At 41.2% G+C, this 21569-nt stretch overlaps 1 protein-coding gene across 1 annotated transcript in view; it reads left to right on the top strand.

The window, feature by feature from the left end:
- LOC140496086 (tripeptidyl-peptidase 2-like) overlaps window positions 1-14382 on the top strand; it is a 134982-nt gene extending 120600 nt beyond the window's left edge. The window contains exons 25-29 of the mRNA XM_072595620.1: window positions 1593-1680; window positions 2730-2860; window positions 7615-7825; window positions 13152-13271; window positions 14118-14382. Coding sequence (XP_072451721.1) covers window positions 1593-1680; window positions 2730-2860; window positions 7615-7825; window positions 13152-13271; window positions 14118-14207 — 640 coding nt within the window. The 3' untranslated portion in view covers window positions 14208-14382. The remainder of the gene's footprint in view (window positions 1-1592; window positions 1681-2729; window positions 2861-7614; window positions 7826-13151; window positions 13272-14117) is intronic.
- Window positions 14383-21569: the final 7187 nt, after the last annotated feature.

The raw sequence follows: 21569 nt of genomic DNA, 5'->3' as shown, positions 1-21569 counted from the left end.
GCTCAAAGCGAGTATAGAAGGCGTTGAGACGATCTTGGAGGGATGTGTCATCGTCTGCTGTCTTGCACTGTCTCTTTTTAGAACCTGTGATGTCATTCAGTCCTTGCCATAGTCACCAGGTGTCTGTCTGGGTCTCTAGTTTGGATCGGTATTGATCCTTGGCTGTCTTAATGGCTCTGTGATTGCTGCATATGCTCATTGGCTGTAGTGTTTCTAATCGGACCAATCAGGAGATCAAATATCCAGCCCCATGGCACTATTTTGAAGAAAAGCAAAGGAAGATTTTTCTTGAAGTCCTGGCAAAAAAAATCCTCAATGAACATTACAATAATAAAGATTTTCTGCCCATTATCATATTGCTGTTTATTGAAATTTGTGGAGTGTAAATTAGCTGCCACTCTTCCTACATCGCAACAGTTCAAAACAGTATCACCATACGTTATAAACAGCTCTGAGACAAGATGCTCATGAAAAGAGCAAAGTTGTGATTTTTTTTTCCATTTATTTGGTCTTTAAATCCCTTTAAAATTGAAAGTTTAAATATTAGTAATTGTCAGAGCACTTCTCTCCATATGTTCCCTTTCTCAAAGGACTACTTGCCACATATATGACAATAGACAATAGACAATAGATGCAGGAGTAGGCCATTCTGCCCTTCGAGCCTGCACTGCCATTCAATATGATCATGGCTGATCATTCCTAATCAGTATCCTGTTCCAGCCTTATCTCCATACCCCTTGACTCCACTATCTTTAAGAGCTCTATCCAATTCTTTCTTAAATGAATCCAGAGACTGGGCCTCCACTGCCCTCTGGGGCAGAGCATTCCACACAGCCACCACTCTCTGGGTGAAGTAGTTTCTCCTCATCTCTGTCCTAAATGGTCTACCCCGTATTTTTAAGTTGTGTCCTCTGGTTCGGCACTCCCCCATCAACGGAAATATGTTCCCTCCTGCCAGAGTGTCCAGTCCTTTCATAATCCTATACGTTTCAATCAGATCCCCTCTCAGTCTTCTAAACTCAAGGGTATACAAGCCCAGTCGCTTCAGTCTTTCCGTGTAAGGCAATCCTGCCATTCCAGGAATTGACCTCGTGAACCTACGCTGCACTCCCTCAATAGCCAGAATGTCTTTCCTCAAATTTGGAGACCAGAACTGTACACAGTACTCCAGGTGTGGTCTCACCAGGGCCCTGTACAGCTGCAGAAGCACCTCTTTGCTTCTATACTCAATCCCTCTTGTTATGAAGGCCAGCATGCTATTAGCCTTCTTCACGACCTGCTGTACCTGCATGCTTGCCTTCATTGACTGGTGGACAAGAACACCCAGATCTCTCTGAACAGCCCCTTTACCTAATTTGATACCATTGAGGTAGTAATCTGCCTTCCTGTTCTTGCCACCAAAGTGGATAACCAGACATTTATCCACATTAAACTGCATCTGCCATGCATCTGCCTCGTTTCTGTTGATTTCCCATTTTATCCAAAGATATCTGTCTTTTAATAACACTCAGTCCAGCCTAGTCTAGTTAGCTTTGTTTCCAAACTAATTCCTGCATGCCTTGAACAAACGTGAATACTTTCTTCTGTTACAGGTTGGATCTGCACGAGGAATTGGTATCAGATTACCCTAATCACTTGCCTGTACATATCGCTAATCTTTCCAACCTCAACTCATCAAAGGTGTGTTTTACCTCGAACTTGACGTTGCTGTCCTGCTGTTTTTCATTTCTGCATTGTGTTCACTTCAAGCAGCTATATGTGCTCGTTATTTTTCAGATGATGTCCAAACATCTCCAATAAGGAGGTTGTGGCAAGGTGGCAATGGCACTGGACTAGTAATCTAGAGGCCCAGGTCAATGCTGTAGGGGCATGGTTTCAATTTCCACTGTGGCAGCTGGCAAAATTTGTATTCAATAATTTAAATGTCTGAAATTTAAAGCTATTCTCAGTAATAGTGACCATGACAACTGTCTCCTTTTGTAAAAACTGACCTGGTTCACATCATCCATTCGGGAAGGAAAGCTTCCCTCGTCTGGCCTACATGTGACTCCAGACCCACAGCAATGATGTTAACTCTTAACTTTCCTCTTAAGACGTCCTAGAAAGAACATAGGAACTGGAGTAGGCCATTCAGCCTCTTGACGAAAGTGGGTACTGCAGATGCTGGAGAGAGTCAAGATTAGAGTGGTGCTGAAAAAGCACAGCAGGTCAGGCAGCATCCAAGGAGCAGGAAAATCGACATCTCGGGCAGGAGCCCTTCATCAGGAGCATCCTCCTGCCCGAGATGTCGATTTTCCAGCTCCTTGGATGCTGCCTGACCTGCTGCACTTTTTCAGCACCACTCTAATCTTGACTCATTCAACCTCTTGAGCCTGCTCCACTAGGACAGTTAGGACGGGTACCAAATACTGGTCTTCCCAGTGACCCCCACATCCTATGAGCTGGTGTTTGTTGGCCTGAGAAGGTGGTGATAGGCTTTTTCTAACCATGGAATGAAACTGAATGTCTTATTAAGCCAGGACAAAACTCAGTTAAGTTGTGGGGCTAGTGTCATATGTAGTTGCAGACCAGGCAAGAGGAGGAAATTTTCTTCCCTATAATGAGCTGCTTAGACTTTTGTTGGAGCTGTTTTTGTTTATTTCTAGATTTTATTAAACGGTCGAATTCAGATGCTCGGGCTGTAATACGATTTGAACTTAGACTGTCGAAACTTTGCTTCCCTTTCTCAGGATCGGATGAAGAGACTCGATGAAATTATTCAAGCAGCTGATGTGGTTATCTCTCACATTGATCAAAGTGCCCTGGTTACCTATTTGGCCATGAAAAATGACCCAAGACCAGATGCTGCCACTATCAAAAGGTACCTTGTCAAAACGCATGTGTCTGCAGTCAGAAAGCGTAGGCCGAAAAAATATCAAAATATTGAGTGTCAAGTTTGCCTCCCTCAGCTGGTGATGGCTGGAGCATCGTGATTGGACAGTTCCAACTGCTGCCCTTGCAGTGCCAGCAGGAGCGGACCCAGAATATAAAACCCCAACCTAATGACAGGTGTAGAATATATAGCTCTTTAAGCTCATCTGAGTAATCAAAGCTCTTAAAACTCCTGTTAAAGTTAGAAGCCATTAGCTGCTTATGTTTAAGCAGATGTGTGCTCATAACTATAGCAACAGTGACATCTGCAGGGAATTAATGCAGGCAAGAAATCTTTAACCAGCGCTTGACTTTTAGAATATTTTTATTGTTAGCAATCATATATACTTGTCCAATAAATTTTCTATGTATCCTGCATCAAATTATTTTTTTTATATTGCAGACCTCAGACATGTAATTATCAAGACTTATACTTTCTGACTGAGTCTCCATTCTGAGCAGTCTCAGCTTGCATATTCATTACTTTCAGCAGAACAATTGTTATTTTTATATGGGATAAGCATTACTGTGCAGTATTGTGCAACTGTGAGTAATATTATTACCAATGTGCCATCCACACACACTTTATTCTTTTAAGGGTTGTGGGTATCACTGGCTAGGAGTCCATTTATTGCCTATCCCTAATGAACCTTGGAAAGCTGGTGGTGAGCCACTTTCTTGAGCTGCTGCAGTTGGTGTAGCTACATGGAAACATAGAAAATAGGAGTGGGAGTAGGCTATTCAAGCCCTTGAACCTGCTCTGCCATTTGTTTACAGTGCTGTTGGGAATGGAGCTTAAGGATTTTCTAGAATGTTCACCCAGCCACAATGAAGAAATAGTGAAGGGAATATTTGGAGAGTAGGGGGTAACCTTATGATGATATTATAATCCAGACCCTCAGGCTCATATTCTGGGAATATTGATTCTATATTTAATGACAACTTGCTTCACTTGCATCAAAAAGCTGCAACTCCCTCCCCAGCAGCAGCAGGTATATTACTATAACCCAAAGTGTTTCAAGAAGGCCATCATTGCCTTCCCAAGGACAATTTGGAGTGGACAATAAGTATTGTCTGGGCCAACGTGCCACTCTGCCACAAGTCACTGAAAACATTTAGTTCTGAGTCAGGATTGTGTGTGGCTTGGAGGGGATCCTGCGGGTGGCGATGTTTCCAGATATCATGTTGTCCTTGTCTTTCTAAGAGATAAAGGTTGCAGGTTTGGAAGCTGCTGTCAAGGACACCTTAGAAAGTTGCTGCAGTGCATCTTGTAGATGGTACACTCAGCTGCTACTGAGTCACCTTTAGTGATTGCTTAAGGTAGTGAATGGAGTGCCAATAAAGCGGGCTGCTTTGTCCTCAGTAGTGTCAATTTTCTAGAGTATTGTTAGAGCTGCACTCATTCCATCACACTCCTGTCTTGTACCTTGGAGATGGTGGACAGGCTTTAGGGTGTCAAGGTGAGTTAATTGCTGCAGAGTTCCCAACCTTTGGACTGTCTGTGTAGCCATAGTATTTATACAGCTGTTTCAGCCCAATTTCTGGTCAATGGTAGCCTTCAAGATGTTGATAGTGGGGAACGTCAAAAGAAGATGGCTAGATTCTCTCTTGTTGGAGATGGTTTTAGCCTGGCAATTGCATATCTTGCTTCTTGTGAGTCTAAACCTGGATATTGTCCAGGTCTTGATCCACGTGACTGGATTACTTCAGTATCTAAAGAGTCACGAATGGTGCTAAACATTTTGCAGTCATCAGTGAATATCCCTAGTTCTGACCTTATGATGGAGAGAATGTCATTGATGTGAAGTAGCTAAAAATTGCTAGATCTAGGATGTTACCCTGAGGAACTTACCTCTGAGCCAAGAGACCTAGTTTCAAGTCCCACCTGCTCCAGAGGTGTATAATAACTTCGTTGAACAGGTTGATTTGAAAATACCTACCCTGAAGAATTCACTGAAATGACTAACCTTCAACAATCACAGCCATCATGATTGAGCTGAATATGACTCACATCTGCACAGAATGCTCTCCCCTTACTCCGAGTTTGCTAGGGTTCCTGATGTCACACTCCGTCAATTGCTGACTTCACATCAACGATGATCAGTCTCAGCACACCTCTGGGGTTTTGCTTTTGAACTCCTTTTGGAGTCTTTTGTCCAAATTTGGACCAAGGCTGTAAAAAAAAGTCAGAAACTGGCCCTAGTGGAACCTAACTGAGTACCAGTGAGCAGGTTATTGCTGAGTAGGTGCCACGTGATAGCTCTGTCAGCAATACCTTCCACCCCCTTGTTAATTGTCAGTGGTAGACTGATGGGACAGTAATTGGCAGGGTTGGATTTGTGCTGTTGTCTGGGCATATTTTTCCATGTTGGATCCAGTGTTCTAGCATACTAGACCAGCATTGGTAATTCTGGGCACAAGTCTCCAGCACTATTGCTTGACTGTTGTCAGGACCCCATACCTTTTGTAGTATCCAGTGCTTTCAGCCGTTTCCTGATATCACGTGAAGTGAATCAGATTGGCTGGAAACAGGTGATGCTGAGACCAGTGCAGGAAGCTGAGCTGGCTCATCCATTCGGCACTTTGGGGTGAAGGTTGTTGCAAATGCTTTAGCCTTATCTTTTGCACTGATGTGCTAGGCTCCCCTTCATTGAGGAAGGGGATATTTTGTGGAGCCTCCTTATCCAGTGAGTTGTTTAGTTGTCTACCATTATTCCCAACTGGATGTAGCAGCACTACAGTGCATAGATCTGATTTGTATGAGGTGGGATGCGCTTATCTCTTTATTGTTTGCTGCCTGTACTGTTTGGCCAACAAGTATTGTGTTATAACTTCAACAGGTTGACCCCATACTCTCAGATAAGCCTGGTGCTAGTGGTGGCATTAAAAGTCACCCACTTTACTGTGGACCTGCTGTCACATGTAAACCAGACCAGGTAAAGATGACAGGTTTCCTCCTCTAAAGGGTATTAATGAACAAATGAGTTTTTATGATAATTGACAATGGTTTCATTGTTACCATTTCTGAGACTAGTTTTTAAAACCAGATTTTTCAGAATTTATCGGGTTTAAATTCTTCCGGCATCCATGTGGGATTTGAACGCTTATCCTCAGTGGTCCTCTGGAGTATTCTTGACATTAGTGGCAGTGACATTACTGCAGCACCATACTTCCCTGAACATATATATAGATTGGTATACATTGACATAAATAAACATGTAGATGAAAGTGAGGACTGCAGATGCTGGAGATCAGAGCTTAAAAATGTGTTGCTGGAAAAGCGCAGCAATTCAAGAATCCTGAAGAAGGGCTTTTGCCTGAAACGTCGATTCTCTTGTTCCTTTGATGCTGCCTGACCTGCTGCGCTTTTTCAGCTATAAATAAACATGTAGGTAATCCCTCAAACTTTGATAGTGAAAGCTATGTATCTCCACCATGTTCCCATTGTTTATCCCTTTAATTGATGATACCATTCTGATGAAACTGCATTGTGCACTCTCCAAGGCCCTACAACTGCACTGTGCACTCTCTAAGGCTTTACCCTCCCTCCTATTTTTATTGCTGCCCCTCTTGAGGTAATCCTTTCTTTTTACTATGTGTTCCTATTGTTGAAAGTTTCATGCAAATCCCCCAAATGTCTTTATTCCTCTATGGGATTATATTTTGATTTGTATTTCAGGGATCCATAGTAGTTGATTTCACATTTCCTTCATTGCACTTCTTTGATCACAATTTCACCCGTGCATTTACACGGTCTATATCTCATTGTAACTTCCTATGCATGTTTTTAGCACTAAAATATGCTCCCATAAGAGTTTCTCAGCTTGTTAAGTCAGTCAGCTTGTCTGTAGAGTTATGGAAAGAGTCTTTCTTGCACAGGATAGGATAGTGGTAGCATGATGTTATTGTCACTGAGCTATTAATCCAGGTAGTCAGATTTATACTCTGGGAATGCAAATCCCAACATGATAGGTGGTGAAATTCGAATTCAGTAAAACTCTGGCCTGGTGACAATCATTTAACTATCAGTTGTCATAAAAACCTATCTAATTCGCTAATGTAGGCCAGACCACAGCAATGTGATTGACTTTGAATTGCATTCTGGGCAATTAGGGGTGGGCAATAAATGATCATGCCAGTGACATCCACATCTCAAAAACAAATTAAGAAGCATTGTCTAAAGGGGCATTTACTGTGCAAACTTGACAGTGAACTGCCATGAAAACAGCTGTTAGGGTGAGTCTGTCAAATCTTGGTCAAAGAAGTACAGCACCTTTAAAGGAGAGAGTTAGGGAAGAAATTCCAGAGCTGGCTACTAAGACTATGATGGAGATTGGGGATGGATAAAAGTCAAAGGGTGTGCAGAAAGCCTTGGAGTTTGTAAGGCTACAGGAGTTTCCAAAGCTTAGTAAGCAATGGAAGAGCAGAAAACATACAGGTGAAGATTTTAAAACAGAGCATTGCTGAAGCAGGAACCAATCAGCAAGGACAGGTCAGCCATGATCCTACTGAATGGCAAATTAAAATGTTAAAATTTCAAAAACCTATCTAATTCCTCTTTCAGTACTTTTCAGTATTGATGGCTGAATGTGACTTGGCACGTGTTAGGGTAAAGACAGCAGATGCAAAAAAAAGCTACCTATTTACATCATAACCCCTACTGAAGCCAGTCACTCAGTATTGGACTGCCTTTCCTGTTTTCAGTGAGATGGAGAAGCAGAAGTCTGCCCTAATCGATGCCCTTTGCCTGAAGGGATGTGCACTGGCTGATACACTTCTCCAGGTCAAGTTGCACAATGAGGTGGCACCAAGCAAACTCACCTGTCACCATGAGAATGAGTGGGACCAAGTCCGCAAAAGTCTGTTAGACACGTTCGATGAAGTTCAGAAGTGGATTGATCTCACTGATAATAAGGTAAATTACAAATGTTGAGCAAAGGTGAGCATTATTTCCACCACTTGAAATCTGTCTTCCTCATACCAGCTGATTTAATAGCAGCTGGGCCATGCAGGTTTAAATTTGCAATCTCAAGCTTGAATGCAAAAAGCAAGAACAATCCACTCAGTCCCTTAAGCCTGTCCTGCCACATGGTCAGAAACTGGTTCTTGCCCCAAACCCACTTCATTTGGCTTTCCTCACCCCCTGAGCAAACAAACAAGTTTTAAGAATTCCAACTGACCCCATGCGTTCACAGCCTTCTTGCAGAGGATGTCTATGATTTCTGTTACCCTGGACTTTGTTTGCTTTTGTGAAGGAAAGACATTGGCAATTTTATGCTGTTCAAGGCTGTTGGATTGTTTCTTGATCTGTGTTAGTGTTGCAACCCTTTGATTATTTCTGTATGAGTGTGCTGAGTTCATCTAACAACACATTGCCTCTTTGGGTGCCAGGAGCATTTTTAGCTTTTTATCAGAATCCTCCTTGCACATCAGATAGATTGATGCAAAATTGGAGTAACTGCTGATGCTCCAACTATAATTTGGTTTTAATCCTGAGGTAATTTAACAATGCTGACATTAGTTAAATGTTCATGTATTTCCTGATTTACAACGTCTAATGCTTCAGTCTGCTCGGAGTGCATCGACACTTGATTCTGTCTCCTGTAACATGAACATTGCTTATTTATTTTGCAAGCACAGTTAATGATTGATGTATTGTGCTGAAAACATTGCATCAAGTATACAACACAGGCCATTCATCCCAGCTGCTCTTTGCCTCTGTTTATGCTGTACACTCCTTCGGATCCTTTTAAATCATTTTTCCCTTTTGCTTACCAGCTTTCTCTTAAATATGTCATAATGTTCACTACAACCCCACCACTCAGGGAAAGATTATTTTTCTCCATTGCCTTTTGGATTTATGAGCAACTCTCTCAAATTTATGGCTCTTTATTGTGGCCTTGTAAATGGAAATGTCTTTTCAATATCTGCTGTGTCAAATCCTTTTATAATCATGAAGGTCTCTATTGGATTATCCCTCAGTCTTTTCTAAGAAGAGGGAGCTTCACCCTATGAAATCCGATAAGTATGTCTTCTTAGTTTTGGTATTATCCTTGTGAATCCTTTTGTCAGTTCTCCAATCTCCCTATATCCTTTTGTAATATATCAGAACTGTTCATAGGACTTTACGAAAGATGTAGATAGATTTCCATCCAATTTCAATATAAATATTATGGTTTTCAGTTTTCTTTCCCCCAGCAGTGAAACTGAGAGTAAATTGATTTTGAATGCCTTTCGTAACCCACGCTACTCATTGAAGCTGTTTGTGAATGTATCTCTAAATTTCTTTGTTCCTAAACCCATATTGCTGTTCCCAAATGTACGAACTGCCACATGCCGATATTCAGGTTGTAAGTTTGCTCGCTGAGCTGGTAGATTTGTTCTCAGATGCTGCATTACCATGCTCAGTAACATCATCAGTGAGCCTCTGGTGAAGCGCTGGTGTTCTGTCCGGCTTTCTATTTATGTCCCGGTCTGTTACGGTGGGTGATATCCAGTTATTTTTTGAGAGATTTTTAAATGGCGTCCAAATCAATGTGTTTGTTGATGGAGTTCCAGTCTGAATGCCAGGCCTCGAGGAACCCCCGTGCATGTCTTTGTTTAGTCTGTCCCAGGATGGATGTATTGTCTCAGTCGAACTGGTGTCCCTCATCGTCCGGGTGTAAGGATACTAGTGATAGTTGGACGTGTCTTTTGGTTGCCATTTGGTGCTCGTGTATCCTGGTATCTGTGAGTAGTGTATTGAATACATTGAAAAAGTAAACCCACTATTCACAGATACCAATACCTACCAGCAGCTGGCGATGGACCTGACTCCACAGCTCGAAAACTGTATTACAGCCACACTGAAGAAAGTCTACAAGACAAGTGAAATTAACAAGGCAGACATCCGGAAACATGAAACCCCGTTTCTACGGATTACCAAAGGTACACAAACCAGGATCCCCCTCAGATCCATAGTCTCACTTCCCAGCATACCATCATACTGACTAGCAAAGGAACTTCATCTCAAACTGAAACACATAGTAGAAGACTCGGGCCCCTCCATCCACTCCACCCAGGAATTCCTGAACATCATCAAAGACACCAAGGTAGAGGTCAATAGGGTCGTGGTTTCCTTCAATGTGATGACCCCATTCACATCAATAAACATCAGCCTGGCCAAAGAAACACTGACTGCACTTCTAGATGAACCAAGGACCCAAACACCAGACAGCACCAACTCCATCAGCAAAGGCTGCATTCTCAAGCTAGTAGACCTGTGCATCACAACCCACTTCACTTTCAACAACAAGACCTACAAGCAAATCAACGGGACACCCATGGGATCACCAATATCAGGATTCCTACCAGAAGCAGATATGCAGAGGTTGGAATGAGCAGCCCTTCCCATGATCCAACACAAGCTTTGGGACCGCTTTGTCATCACAAAACGGAACAACTTAGAAGAAACCCACAAAGACATAAACAACACCCTTTACTGGTAGAAAGTTCAACAGAGGAGGAGAACAACAACAGACCCACCTTCTTAGATGTCATATTAGAACGCAAAGCCAATGGAGAGCTGCAGACCAGCATCTACAGGAAAGCAACACACACTGACCAGGTATTCAACCACAGGAGCAATCATCCCAACACCCACTATTGGAGCTGAATCGGGGCATTACTTAAACTAGCCACAACACACTGAAGCACCAATGAACTACGAACAGCAGAAGAAAAACACCCATACAGTGTATTCAACAAGAACGGGAACCTGATCAGCACAGTCTGCGGATTCTTAAACAACAAACCCAAACAAGTAGACACCACGCCCAGAGACTCTGGCCATGCTACCATGAAAGACATTTCGGTGATGACTACCAAACGAATCCGACCCCTTGGCATCACAGTAGCCTATAAGCCTACCAACACAATGAAACAGCTACTGATGAATCTAAAGGACCCTGTACCCACAAACAGCAGAACAAACATCATATACAAAATACTCTGTAAGGACTGCAACAAACATTACATCGAACAAACACACATGCAGGAAACTAGCCACCAGGATACATGAGCACCAACTATCCACCAAAAGACATGACCAACTGTCACTAGTATCCTTACACACAAGTGATGAGGAATACCAGTTTGATAGGTACAACACATCCTCCTGGGACAGACTAAATAAAGATACGCTCTGTATTCCGAGAGGGCTGGCATTCAAACTGGAACTCCATCAAAAATCACATCTACCAACCTCTCAGAAACAGAACCGAAGTGATATCACCCACCGTAACAGACCAAGTCACATAAATAGAAAGTGGAACAGAACACAAGTGCTTCGCCGGAGGCTCACTGATGATGTTACCTAGTATGGTGACAAAACGTCTGAAAACAAACCTTCCAGCTCAGTGGGCAAACTTAAAACTTCACAAAGATCACAAACTTGCCTATATTGAAATTTATTTGCCAATTACATGCCAATTCTGCAAGCTGACTCCTCACAGAATCATCGAACCTTTGCAATGTGATAGCAGGCCATTTGGCCTATCAAGTTGTTACGACACAGGGCTAAACCACCCCCCATCCCCTCTCACCCCTGCTAATGTAAACCTGCAACACAGAAATGATTTAACCTGTGCTGAAATCTGTTAAAATTCAAGAGGCCAAGAGTTACCCCAAAAGTCACTGTTTAAAGTAAAAATTAACAACTTTATTTTTTAAAAGTCGAACAGATTAATATTAACCAACAACTAATTACAACACCTTTCTCTAACCTATTTTTTACTTTCCCTTCTACAATACTGGTCCAATAAAACCCCCGATTCGGATTTACCAAAAAATTCAAATTTCAAAACCGGCCAGCTGTCGGACCTTCTCTTAGTATTTCCCCTGTCTTCTTTTCTTCTTCCTAAGGATTTCTGTTTCACAGGTCATTGATAGATAAAAGAGCTATTCTCCGGGCAGTCTGCATACGTTGGTGGCTTGGCAATTCTCACCCAGCTGTTCAATTTTTCCCAATCTTATACCCCAAAGCATCAGATAGTTTCATTGGTCTTAATATTGTCAAATCCCAAATTCAGGGAGGAGAAAGTGAGGACTGCAGATGCTGGAGATCAGAGCTGAAAAATGTATTGCTGGAAAAGCGCAGCAGATCAGGCAGCATCAAAGGAGCAGGAGAATCGACATTTCGGGCATAAGCCTGAAGAAGGGCTTATGCCCGAAACGTTGATTCTCCTACTCCTTTGATGCTGCCTGACCTGCTGCGCTTTTCCAGCAACACATTTTTCAAATCCCAAATTCAAACTTGATTGGAGTTTATCTTGGGGCATGATTTAAACTGGTTGGCCGAATTTGAATTTGTCTTTTATTTCACAACAACCCCGGTACTGCGAGGTGCTGGATCAAATATTGCATTGTAAATTTTCCAGCACTTTGTATGCTTGCTAAGTCCTTCAACTCTCTTAAACGTACAGTACACTTTCAAAACAAAGTCCACACCAACCCTCCGAAGAGCATCCCAGCCAGACCCTTCCCCTACTCTATAATCCTACATTTCTCATGGCTAATCCATCTAACTTGCACATCCCTGGACACAATGGGCAATTTAGCATGGCCAATCCATCTAAGCTGCACATCTTTGGGAGGAAACTGGAGTACCCCGAGGAATCCCACGCAGACACTGGGAGAATGTGCAAACTCCCCACAGGCAGTCGCCTGTGGATGGAATCGAACCTGGGTCCCTGGCGCTGTGAGACAGCAGTGCTAACCACTGAGTCACCGTGCCACCCCCTACCAAGATACCACTCCTGTTTTCTTGTATTTCATCACGTGTTAGCTGCGCTGCCCTGCCCAATTTGGTTTCATCCATCGTTTTGTGATTATACTACTTTTTCCTGAGAATAATTGTGTAAGTTATGAACTCAACAATACCAGCAGGTAATTGTGAGAGAAACGTGACGTTCTTTCTGAGAATCTGAGTGGAATTTCCCCCATGTCCTAGCCAATATTTATCCATCTCTGGGCATAACACAGAAGCAGATAATTTGTTTATCTATTTTGTTGCTGTTTGTGGAAGCTTGCAGTGTACAAATTGGCGGGCTCCATTACAACAATGACTGCACTTCAAAAGTACTTCACTGGCTGCGTATAGAGAACAGTGGTATTTTAATGAAAACATCCCAGTCGTGTGTGCTTTGTGAAATAGTATTGGGGTTTTTCTGATATTTGTTTGTGTTTTGTATGTCTGTCATTAGGCATTAACATTTGCATATAAGCATGCCTTGGTGCACCAAACATTTGGACGTGCTTTGAAGTTTGCTGCTAAAATTGTTGAAAATAAGCCAAGTCAAGAAAACTGGAACAATTGTATTCAGGTTAGTACAAATGGGCAATGACAGAGATCCACCACTTGTCAACATAGCTTAGTGTAACTAACGAAGTAATGGGGTCTGCATAGTGAGGAGGCTGTAGACACTGAAACTGCTTAACCCAGCAAGGATGATGAATTAGGGGTGAGTTGCAGGAGCCAGGTGCAATCAAGGTAATTAATCGCTCCCAATTTACATTTTCATTAACGCTTGCAGAAATAAAAATTGGAGAGAACTGTATGATGGCGACTGTACACTGTCAACAAAAATCTAAGTTATTCCCAACAAGTTTAAAGTCATCAGATAAGAGGAAATGAATGGAAATGTATCAAGTATTGATGAGAATTTTGTCAGCTGTGCACGTTGGATGTAAGGTGGGTGGGAGGGGCGGTATTTGTGTTGCAGGAGAAAGAGTTTGTGATGGGGATGGAGAAGGAGTTGTTGGAGGAGAGAGGAGTGGTGGGGGGAGATGGATTTGGGACAGGTTTGGGATGCAAAAGAATGGAAGGTGTAGCGTGCTATGATTCAGTGACTTTTAATTTCTTGGGAAAATTAATATCAATGGTCATAGTTCAAAATAATCACTGTGAATGTAAAACATTGCCATGCTTTTTGAAATGTGACGCAGAAATGTACGATGTACATCTTGTTTTCATGTCAAGATTATAGCATTTAGTAAAACAGTTCAAATGACAAGACACTGGAATTTCACACAAGACAGCACTATCAGATCAAGTATATTTTTTAAGGTGTGCGTTGGGGAGCTTTAGTGTCAGGTCTCTATTCATTGATTACAGTTTTATTAGAATTGCTGAGAAATACTGTTTGTCAACTTTATTTTCTTTATTGCAGTTGATGAAGACCCTCGATTGGGAGCACTGTGCCTCTTCCTATGAGAACTTTCTCTCAGTGATGTATCCCCCAGATTACGTCCCATTCTAGCGTTTATTATTGAAATAAAGAATGTATGTGTGCATTTTTAACAGGGTTTGATATAGGAGAAGCTTTCTGATGATTGGGCTCGGTTTTGTGTTTGCTCTACTTTTGCTTGTCTTTTTTTTAAACTTTGGTATTACTGATGAAGAATCCTACAAAAATACAATATTTTATATCAGCATTGTTATGAAGTCTTCAGATTTCTTTCTTAAGTGCTTTGGCATTTCCCTGCAGCATCACAGTATCAGCCTGAGCTGTATGTTTTATATTCCATTTCTGATATGGAATTGCAAATAAGGGGCAAATTATCACACTGCCCTTAAAAAGGATGCTTTCAAGATCGCAAGCTGTCTCGGTCGCAGTTCATTTCTCCTAGTCTTGCGTTTCCTTCCAGATGGCTTAGAAGCAACTCTTGCCTACTATCTTTGTACTATCTTTTAGATGAGACTTTGAAACGAGGCCCTACATCCCCTCGGTGGTGTTATTTCAGAGAAGAGCAGGGAGAATGGCTGGGCGTCTGAGCCAATATTTATCCTTTAACATCACGATATAACAAAAACCGATCATCCGTCATTATCACATTGCTATTGATGAGAGATGGCTGTGTGCACATTGTTTTCCTACGTTACAAAAATGTTTACATTTCCAAAGTATTTCATTGACTGTAGAATACTTGGAGGCATCCAGTAATCATGAAAGGCACAATAGAAATGCAACTCCTCCTTTCATGACCACTTTATCTTTCTGTCTGCCTGCCCTGTCATACCTTAATACCTGCCAAGCAAAATGATTCCAACAAAAGGTGCTGGAGACATTCAACAGGTGTCGCAACATCCTACCTTGCTTCTTGCACATCCACCATCGTGTTCCTCTTTCCTTCTCCCCTTTGTGCTTGTCTAACTTCCCCTAAAATACATCCATGCTATTCCCTTCACCCACTCCCTGTGGTAGTGAGTTCCATATTCTTGCCTCTTTTGGTAATGGGATTGCCATAAAGGAACACGAGGAGGCCACTTGGCACTTCCAACCTGCTCTCCCAGTCAACAAGACTTGGTTGATCTGATTTTAACCTCAACTCTATGTTCCTGCATGTCCCTGATAATCTTTCATCCCCCTTGGTCATCAAGAATCTTATCTCCCTCTGCCTTCAAATTATTTGAAGGTACTACATCCACTGCCTTTTGAGGTAGGAAATTCTAAAAATGCTCAGTCCTTTGAGAGAAAATGTTTTCCTTTTCTCTGTCTTAAATTGCTGTCCTGGTGAGCCCTGGTTTAGATTTTCCCCAAGAGGGAACCTCCTTTCCCCATCTACCCGGTTAAGTCTCCTCAGGATCTTATGTATTTCAATTAAATCATCTCTGACTCTTCTAAATTCCAAAGGCCTTGAACATGTCCAAGATGTCCTGTTATGAGATCTTTCGTAATAGCTTCTAATATTTTCCCTGTGACACAGGTTAATCTAATCAGCCTGTAGTTTCCTGCTTTTTGCCTCCCTTTTTGCTTGAAGGGGTTACATTGGCTATTTTCCAAACTAAAAGATTCTTCTAATCTGAGGTTTGGAAAATTGAAATCAACACATTAACTATTTTGCTAGCTACTTTTAAGACCTTAGGATGAAATCCATCAGGACGTGAGGATTTATCAGCTCACCGTTAAAACAATTTATTCAGTGCTCCTTCTCTGGTAATTGTAATTATTTTGTGTTCAACCCACCCTTTCAATTTCTGATGTACAGCTAATTCTGGGATGTTGTTTGTATTCTTTGTAGAGAAGACCAGTTCTTTCTACATTCCCTCTTTTATGGTGACTCCCTTATATTGACAGCCTCTCATTAGGCACCTCTGTAAAAGTGAAAACATTCTTTCAGTATAAATTTTCTCAAAACCTTTCATAATTTTATTAGGTCACTGCTTGATCTTTCTAAGTGAAAAACAACTCAGCCTTTTCTGCTGTGTGTACAGACATATTTCTGATAGAATTCTTGCAAATCTTCTCTGTGACTTGCCCAGTCCCTATATATTGATGTTAAAATAGCATCCAGTAGCCTCGGTACTGTCAAAAAAAAGGTCACAAAGAAGTTAATATAACTTTCCTACTTACAATTCCATCCCTTTAAAATAAAACCTGGAACGTTTGCTCTCTGTGGAACAGTTTTTTTATGATTTACTATTTTGTTCTTCTAACTAACATAGACTTTCACCTTCCTAGTATTATGTGATCTCCTAGTTCTTCCAACCAAAATGCTGTACCTAGAATTATCGATGCTGAACAAAGTTTGCCAGTTACTTGCCCATTCTGCAAATCTGTTCATGTCTTTTCTCTCACTTGTCGTGGTTCCTTCTCGATATTGACCAGCAATGTCCTCACTTAGAGTGTTGTTTGTAAACCTGGAAAGTGGTTCATTGCAAAATCCAAATGTTGCTGGACCTTGTACTATTTCTGTGGAACACCACTCTGATCTCCGTCTCAAAGACAGCTAACAATCCATTCTGACACTTGGTCCCCCATCACATTCTAAGGTTGTTTTCATTGATAAGATGCCACATAATAGACAAAGCCCTCTTCAATATCTATTGTCTAACCTATGTCTCTCTGATGCCACCTCCAAAAATGTAATACGGTTCCTTTTAATGTTCACTTTTAAAGTCTGTGCTGACTACTCATTGTTTTTGCTTTTTTAGATGTCTTTCCATTTCCTCATTTAGAAGGAATTGCATTATTTTTCCAACATTAAGCTAACTGATCCATATAATTCCCTGGATGTGTCATGTCCTCCTCAAATACATGAATTAGACTATCGATCTATCAGTCCTCTGACACTGCACCATTTCTGTTGAGTCGTTAAATGTGTGTCATAGTGCCTCTGTTAGCTCTCACTTAGCTGATTTTAAATTTTGTGCAATCCATCTAGATCAGGGGCATTGTCTTTATGAGTTTATTTAATGCATCACTTTTATTTTGTTTGCACTTATCCATCGTTCAGTGGTCTCTCTATCCTACCATTGTGGTAAATGCCAAAGTCAAATAGCTAATACTTCTGTCTGTCCGTCCAATGTGTTATGATCTGCCTTAATCTTAATTGTCCTCTTCCTACTGCAGCCTTCCTTCTGTTATTGGTGTGCCTGTAAAATATTTTAGAATTTTATTTTATATTCTTCAAAAATGTAATTTCAAAAACAAAATACTGCAGATGCTGTAAATGTAAAAATAAAAAGGTGGAGCAACTCAGCAGGTCTGGCAGCATCCATGTAAAGAGAGAGAAAGAGAGCTAGTTAATATTTCAAGTTGACCTTTCATGAATAATTCTAATGAAAGAGCAGACAGTGATATCTACCTCATGCTGACCTTGCCAGTGATATCCACATTCTAAAAGGTTTTACTGTCGGATTTTACAGTACAGATGAAGACCATTTGACCCATTGTGACTGTACCAGCTCCTAAAAGAGCTACCCAATTAGTCCCATCTCCAAAGCCCTGTACATTAATCATTTTTTAAAGAAGTTCTCCAATTTCTTTTTTCTGCTCTACTTTGATCAAGTTGAAATTCCCAGATAGTTATGATTCCAGATTTATTCTCATCTCCCTAATTTGTCTACATATTTCTTTCAGATCAGGTGGTTGGATGTAGCCTGAACATTCCACAGTGAGATTGAAGGTTTTACTAAAAAGATTTATTTTCAGTTTTGTAGTTACTGTGCATCCACCAAGAAAGGGAAAAAACCTAAAGGGTGAGCTGTGTAATTGTAATAATGTTGAGTTAACACGGCTTGATGGGGGTATGTGCTCTACTGAGTGTATTCATGTCCAAATGCTATACTTTGCAATGTTATTTTGGAGTCTTTAAATTCTGTAGTCATATTTCAGTGAACCTTACTGAGCCACGAACACTGCCTCCAGCTCCCCTGTTTTATTATCGATGCTTTGTGCATCGATGTACAGATAATTTTAACAAATTTTATATTTAACTGTTTTGTTAGACTAGTCTAACACACTTTATTCCTGTATTATCAGTGTCCTTTTATCGTGTCCTGTGTTTTGTTTGCATTCTGACTGCTTTGTCATATAAAGGTAAACCCTCTTTTCCACACCAGCCCCTTAACTACATGTTAATTCTCATGACCTGTTCCTATGCCAGTTTGCACGTGGCTAAGACCGTAACCCAGAACCTGCTATTCTTGAGATACTACATATTAATACAAGGCTGAAGCCTTGATCTTCTTTCAGCAGGATCTCCTCCCTTCCTGAGTTGCTGTTGATTTACTGGTTATGTCCCTCATGCTAGCACCACGTAGGCAAAACACAATTTAGGGATTCTTGTTTTTGGCTGTGGATGACTCTGTCTCTTATCTCCTCCATCCTACATCGCCCCCCTCCCACCCCAATATAGAGTCCATTGTTCCAACACCATTTCTTCTCTGTGACAGTCCTTTTGTCCAATCTCCAGATCTGAAAATGTTTGTTTTGATTTTCTTTGTGGTCATTATTTCAAGATAAGACTCATATTCTTTATATTACTACAGTGGCATTATGGAATCAAGTAATCATGACCGTGTCTTCTGATCTAGAGCAGCACCGACGTAAATAACAGAAATACCTTTGATATGACGGCCGGTATTTCACAACAGTAATTTATGAAATGTTAATTTTATTTCCCACTTGAAACTGCAGTGTCAGTGTTTGCTTCACTGGTTTATTGTTTAATATTAAGCAAAGTTTTACAAGGTTTTCCGCTTGCTTCATGATAATCCTTACTTCTTTGTCTCTGCACTCACTGTACTGAGGTAAAATGTGTACAATACCAACCCTCTCTCTGAAGGCAGCATCCAGCAGAACCCTTTTCTTGCAAACATATTAAACAAAAAAAACTCCCCTGGAGCATCACATTTTAGCCCTTGATCTTTTCCTGATTAAACATCTGTCTAGCTCAGCCTTGAATATACTTAATGGCCCAGCCTCAACTGCCCTGTGCAGTAAAGAATTCCTCATGCATTATCTTCCGAGAGGAGAATGTCCACATTGGGACAAGGTGCAATTTCTTCAAGCAGAGGGTGGGGAACCTTTGGAATTCTCTATCCTAGGTGATTGCCAAAACTAAATTCTTGAGCAAGTTCAATACAGAAATTGTGCCACATTTGGAGTATTGTGCACAGTTGTGGGCCCCATAAATCAGGAAAAATGTACTGGCCATGGCACGTGTCCAAAGGAGGTTCACGAGAATGGTGTCAAGAATGATAGGTTTAATGTTTGAGGACTTTGGGTCTGTACTTGAAGAATGATGGGCAGATTTAACTGAAATTGAATAGTGAATGGTCTGGATAGAGTGGATGTTGGGAAGATGTTTCCATTGATAAGAGAGACTAGGACCAGAGGGCATAGCCTTAGAGTAAAGGGAACAGAGATAAGGAGAAACGTCTTCACCAAAGAGAGTGATGAATCTATGGAACTCATTGCCACAGAAGGCAGTGTAGGCCAGATCATTGAGTATATTTAAGACTAAGATAGATAGGTTCTTGATTATCAAGGGTCATGGGGAGAAAGCAAGAGAGCAGGGTTGAGAAACTTAGCCATGATTGAATGGCAGAGCAGACTTGATGGGCTGAATGGCCTAATTTCTGCTCCTATGTCTTATGGAAATCGATAGGTTTCTGGACATCAGGAATACAGTATTGGGAAAAGAAGGTGGTATTGAAGTAAATGTACAGCCAAGGTCTTGCTGAAGGTGGAGCATGCTAGAGGGCCTGCCTGTGTGCATATTACAAGTCAGTCCTAAAGTGTTTCTGTCTTTTTACTGAGCAACTTAAGAACATTACATTACTGGAAGGTAATAGATTTCTTTAAAACCCAAAAAAAGACTGGTGAAATTAAAATACAATGTCACAGAGAAAATGTCATTGTTTGTTTAAAATCAGCTTACTGGAAAGAGTCTTGCTGAGGTAATGTTTCAGTGAATAGTTTGTTGGCTGGTGGCCAATACAAGTCAGCATCCTTCTCAGTTATAACCCTCAGCTTGATAAAGCAAAGTCACTAGGAAATTCAGTTTACTTTGGAAAATAAAACTACTTGCCCTATGTCAACTGCAGTTATCAGAATGTAGGCACAGGAGATAGCCATTCAGCCTTTAAACCTTGTCTACTATTTAATTAGATCATTGACTAAACTGTATGTTAACTCCATCTACCTGAAACTTAAATCTATGAGCTATATGGTTGTGACATGTATTGGTTCTGAAAGAGTGAATGTTGAAGTTGCCTCATGATGTAACACAGACAGGACTTGAATGCTGATTGTAGTGTATTGGGCACTCTTGCATGCGGTTCAGATGGAGCAAGACAATGGCATTTCTTGCTCCTGATAATTATATTAACCTCTAACTAGTTCATCTTAATAGTGCTATCATGTGGTAAGTAATTCCCTGTTATGGAAGGCAAGTCTGCTTTTGTAAAGCTTCTCCAATGATTTATCCTCTAGCACCATAATTAGACAGGCCTTTAGACTCTGAAATTAGGGTTTTCCTGTGACATTTTGATGTTTTTGTTACTGTACCCCTTGGAATTAATGTATGTAACTTGAAATTAACTAAATTAAAGTTTATGTAAAGAAGGCTTGATGACAGGGAAGCACACCAAACACAGACCAGTAGTGATTGATAATCAGAGCATCCGAAAGTTTGGAACTTTGTAACTATCACCCAGCCTCAAAACCTTTGTTGAGAAGGGAATTCTGAATTTCTACCACACTTCATGATAAGACATGCTGCCTACCATCATCCCTGAATGGAAACAGAAAATGCTGGAGAAACTCAGCAGGTCTGGCTCCACCTGTGGAGAGACAAACAGCTGACGTTCCAAATCTGCTATGAATCCTCAGCAAAACTGAAATGTGTTGGGAAATGGGTGGATTTTCATGCTGTTTCCAGGAAGAGGAGCAGATGGTGAGTGTAAAGACAGAGGCAGTGATAATGGTGATAAAGGAGTGCGAGAGATGGAAAGTAGGAGGAGATGTTAGTTGTGAAGAACAGAACATGGGACCACTCTGCTGAGGGCAAAGCTAACAAGACGTGGCTGGAAGAGCATGGGAGGGATGCTTCTATATTACACAGTTCCTCCATTGTTCTGAACATGGTGATTGGTGTACTGACACTGATTGCAGCTTTAAGTTTTAGTTCTGGAGGGTCTGCACAGAAGAAAGAGTGAATGCTTGGTGGGGGATGTCAGAAGAATGGAGCACAGCGGTCAGAGGCAGCCTGATGGCCTAGTGGTATTGCCACCAGCTTATTGATCCGGACACTCGGGTATTGTTCTGGGGTCTCGGGTTCAAGTCCTGCTATGTCAGGTGGTGGAATTTGAATTCAATATAAAGCTGGAACTA

Source organism: Chiloscyllium punctatum, chromosome 25 (genome assembly GCF_047496795.1).
Source record: "Chiloscyllium punctatum isolate Juve2018m chromosome 25, sChiPun1.3, whole genome shotgun sequence".
NCBI lineage: Eukaryota > Metazoa > Chordata > Chondrichthyes > Orectolobiformes > Hemiscylliidae > Chiloscyllium > Chiloscyllium punctatum.
The sequence above is the reverse complement of the archived record's forward strand: the minus strand, read 5'-3'. Positions and strand labels throughout refer to the sequence as shown.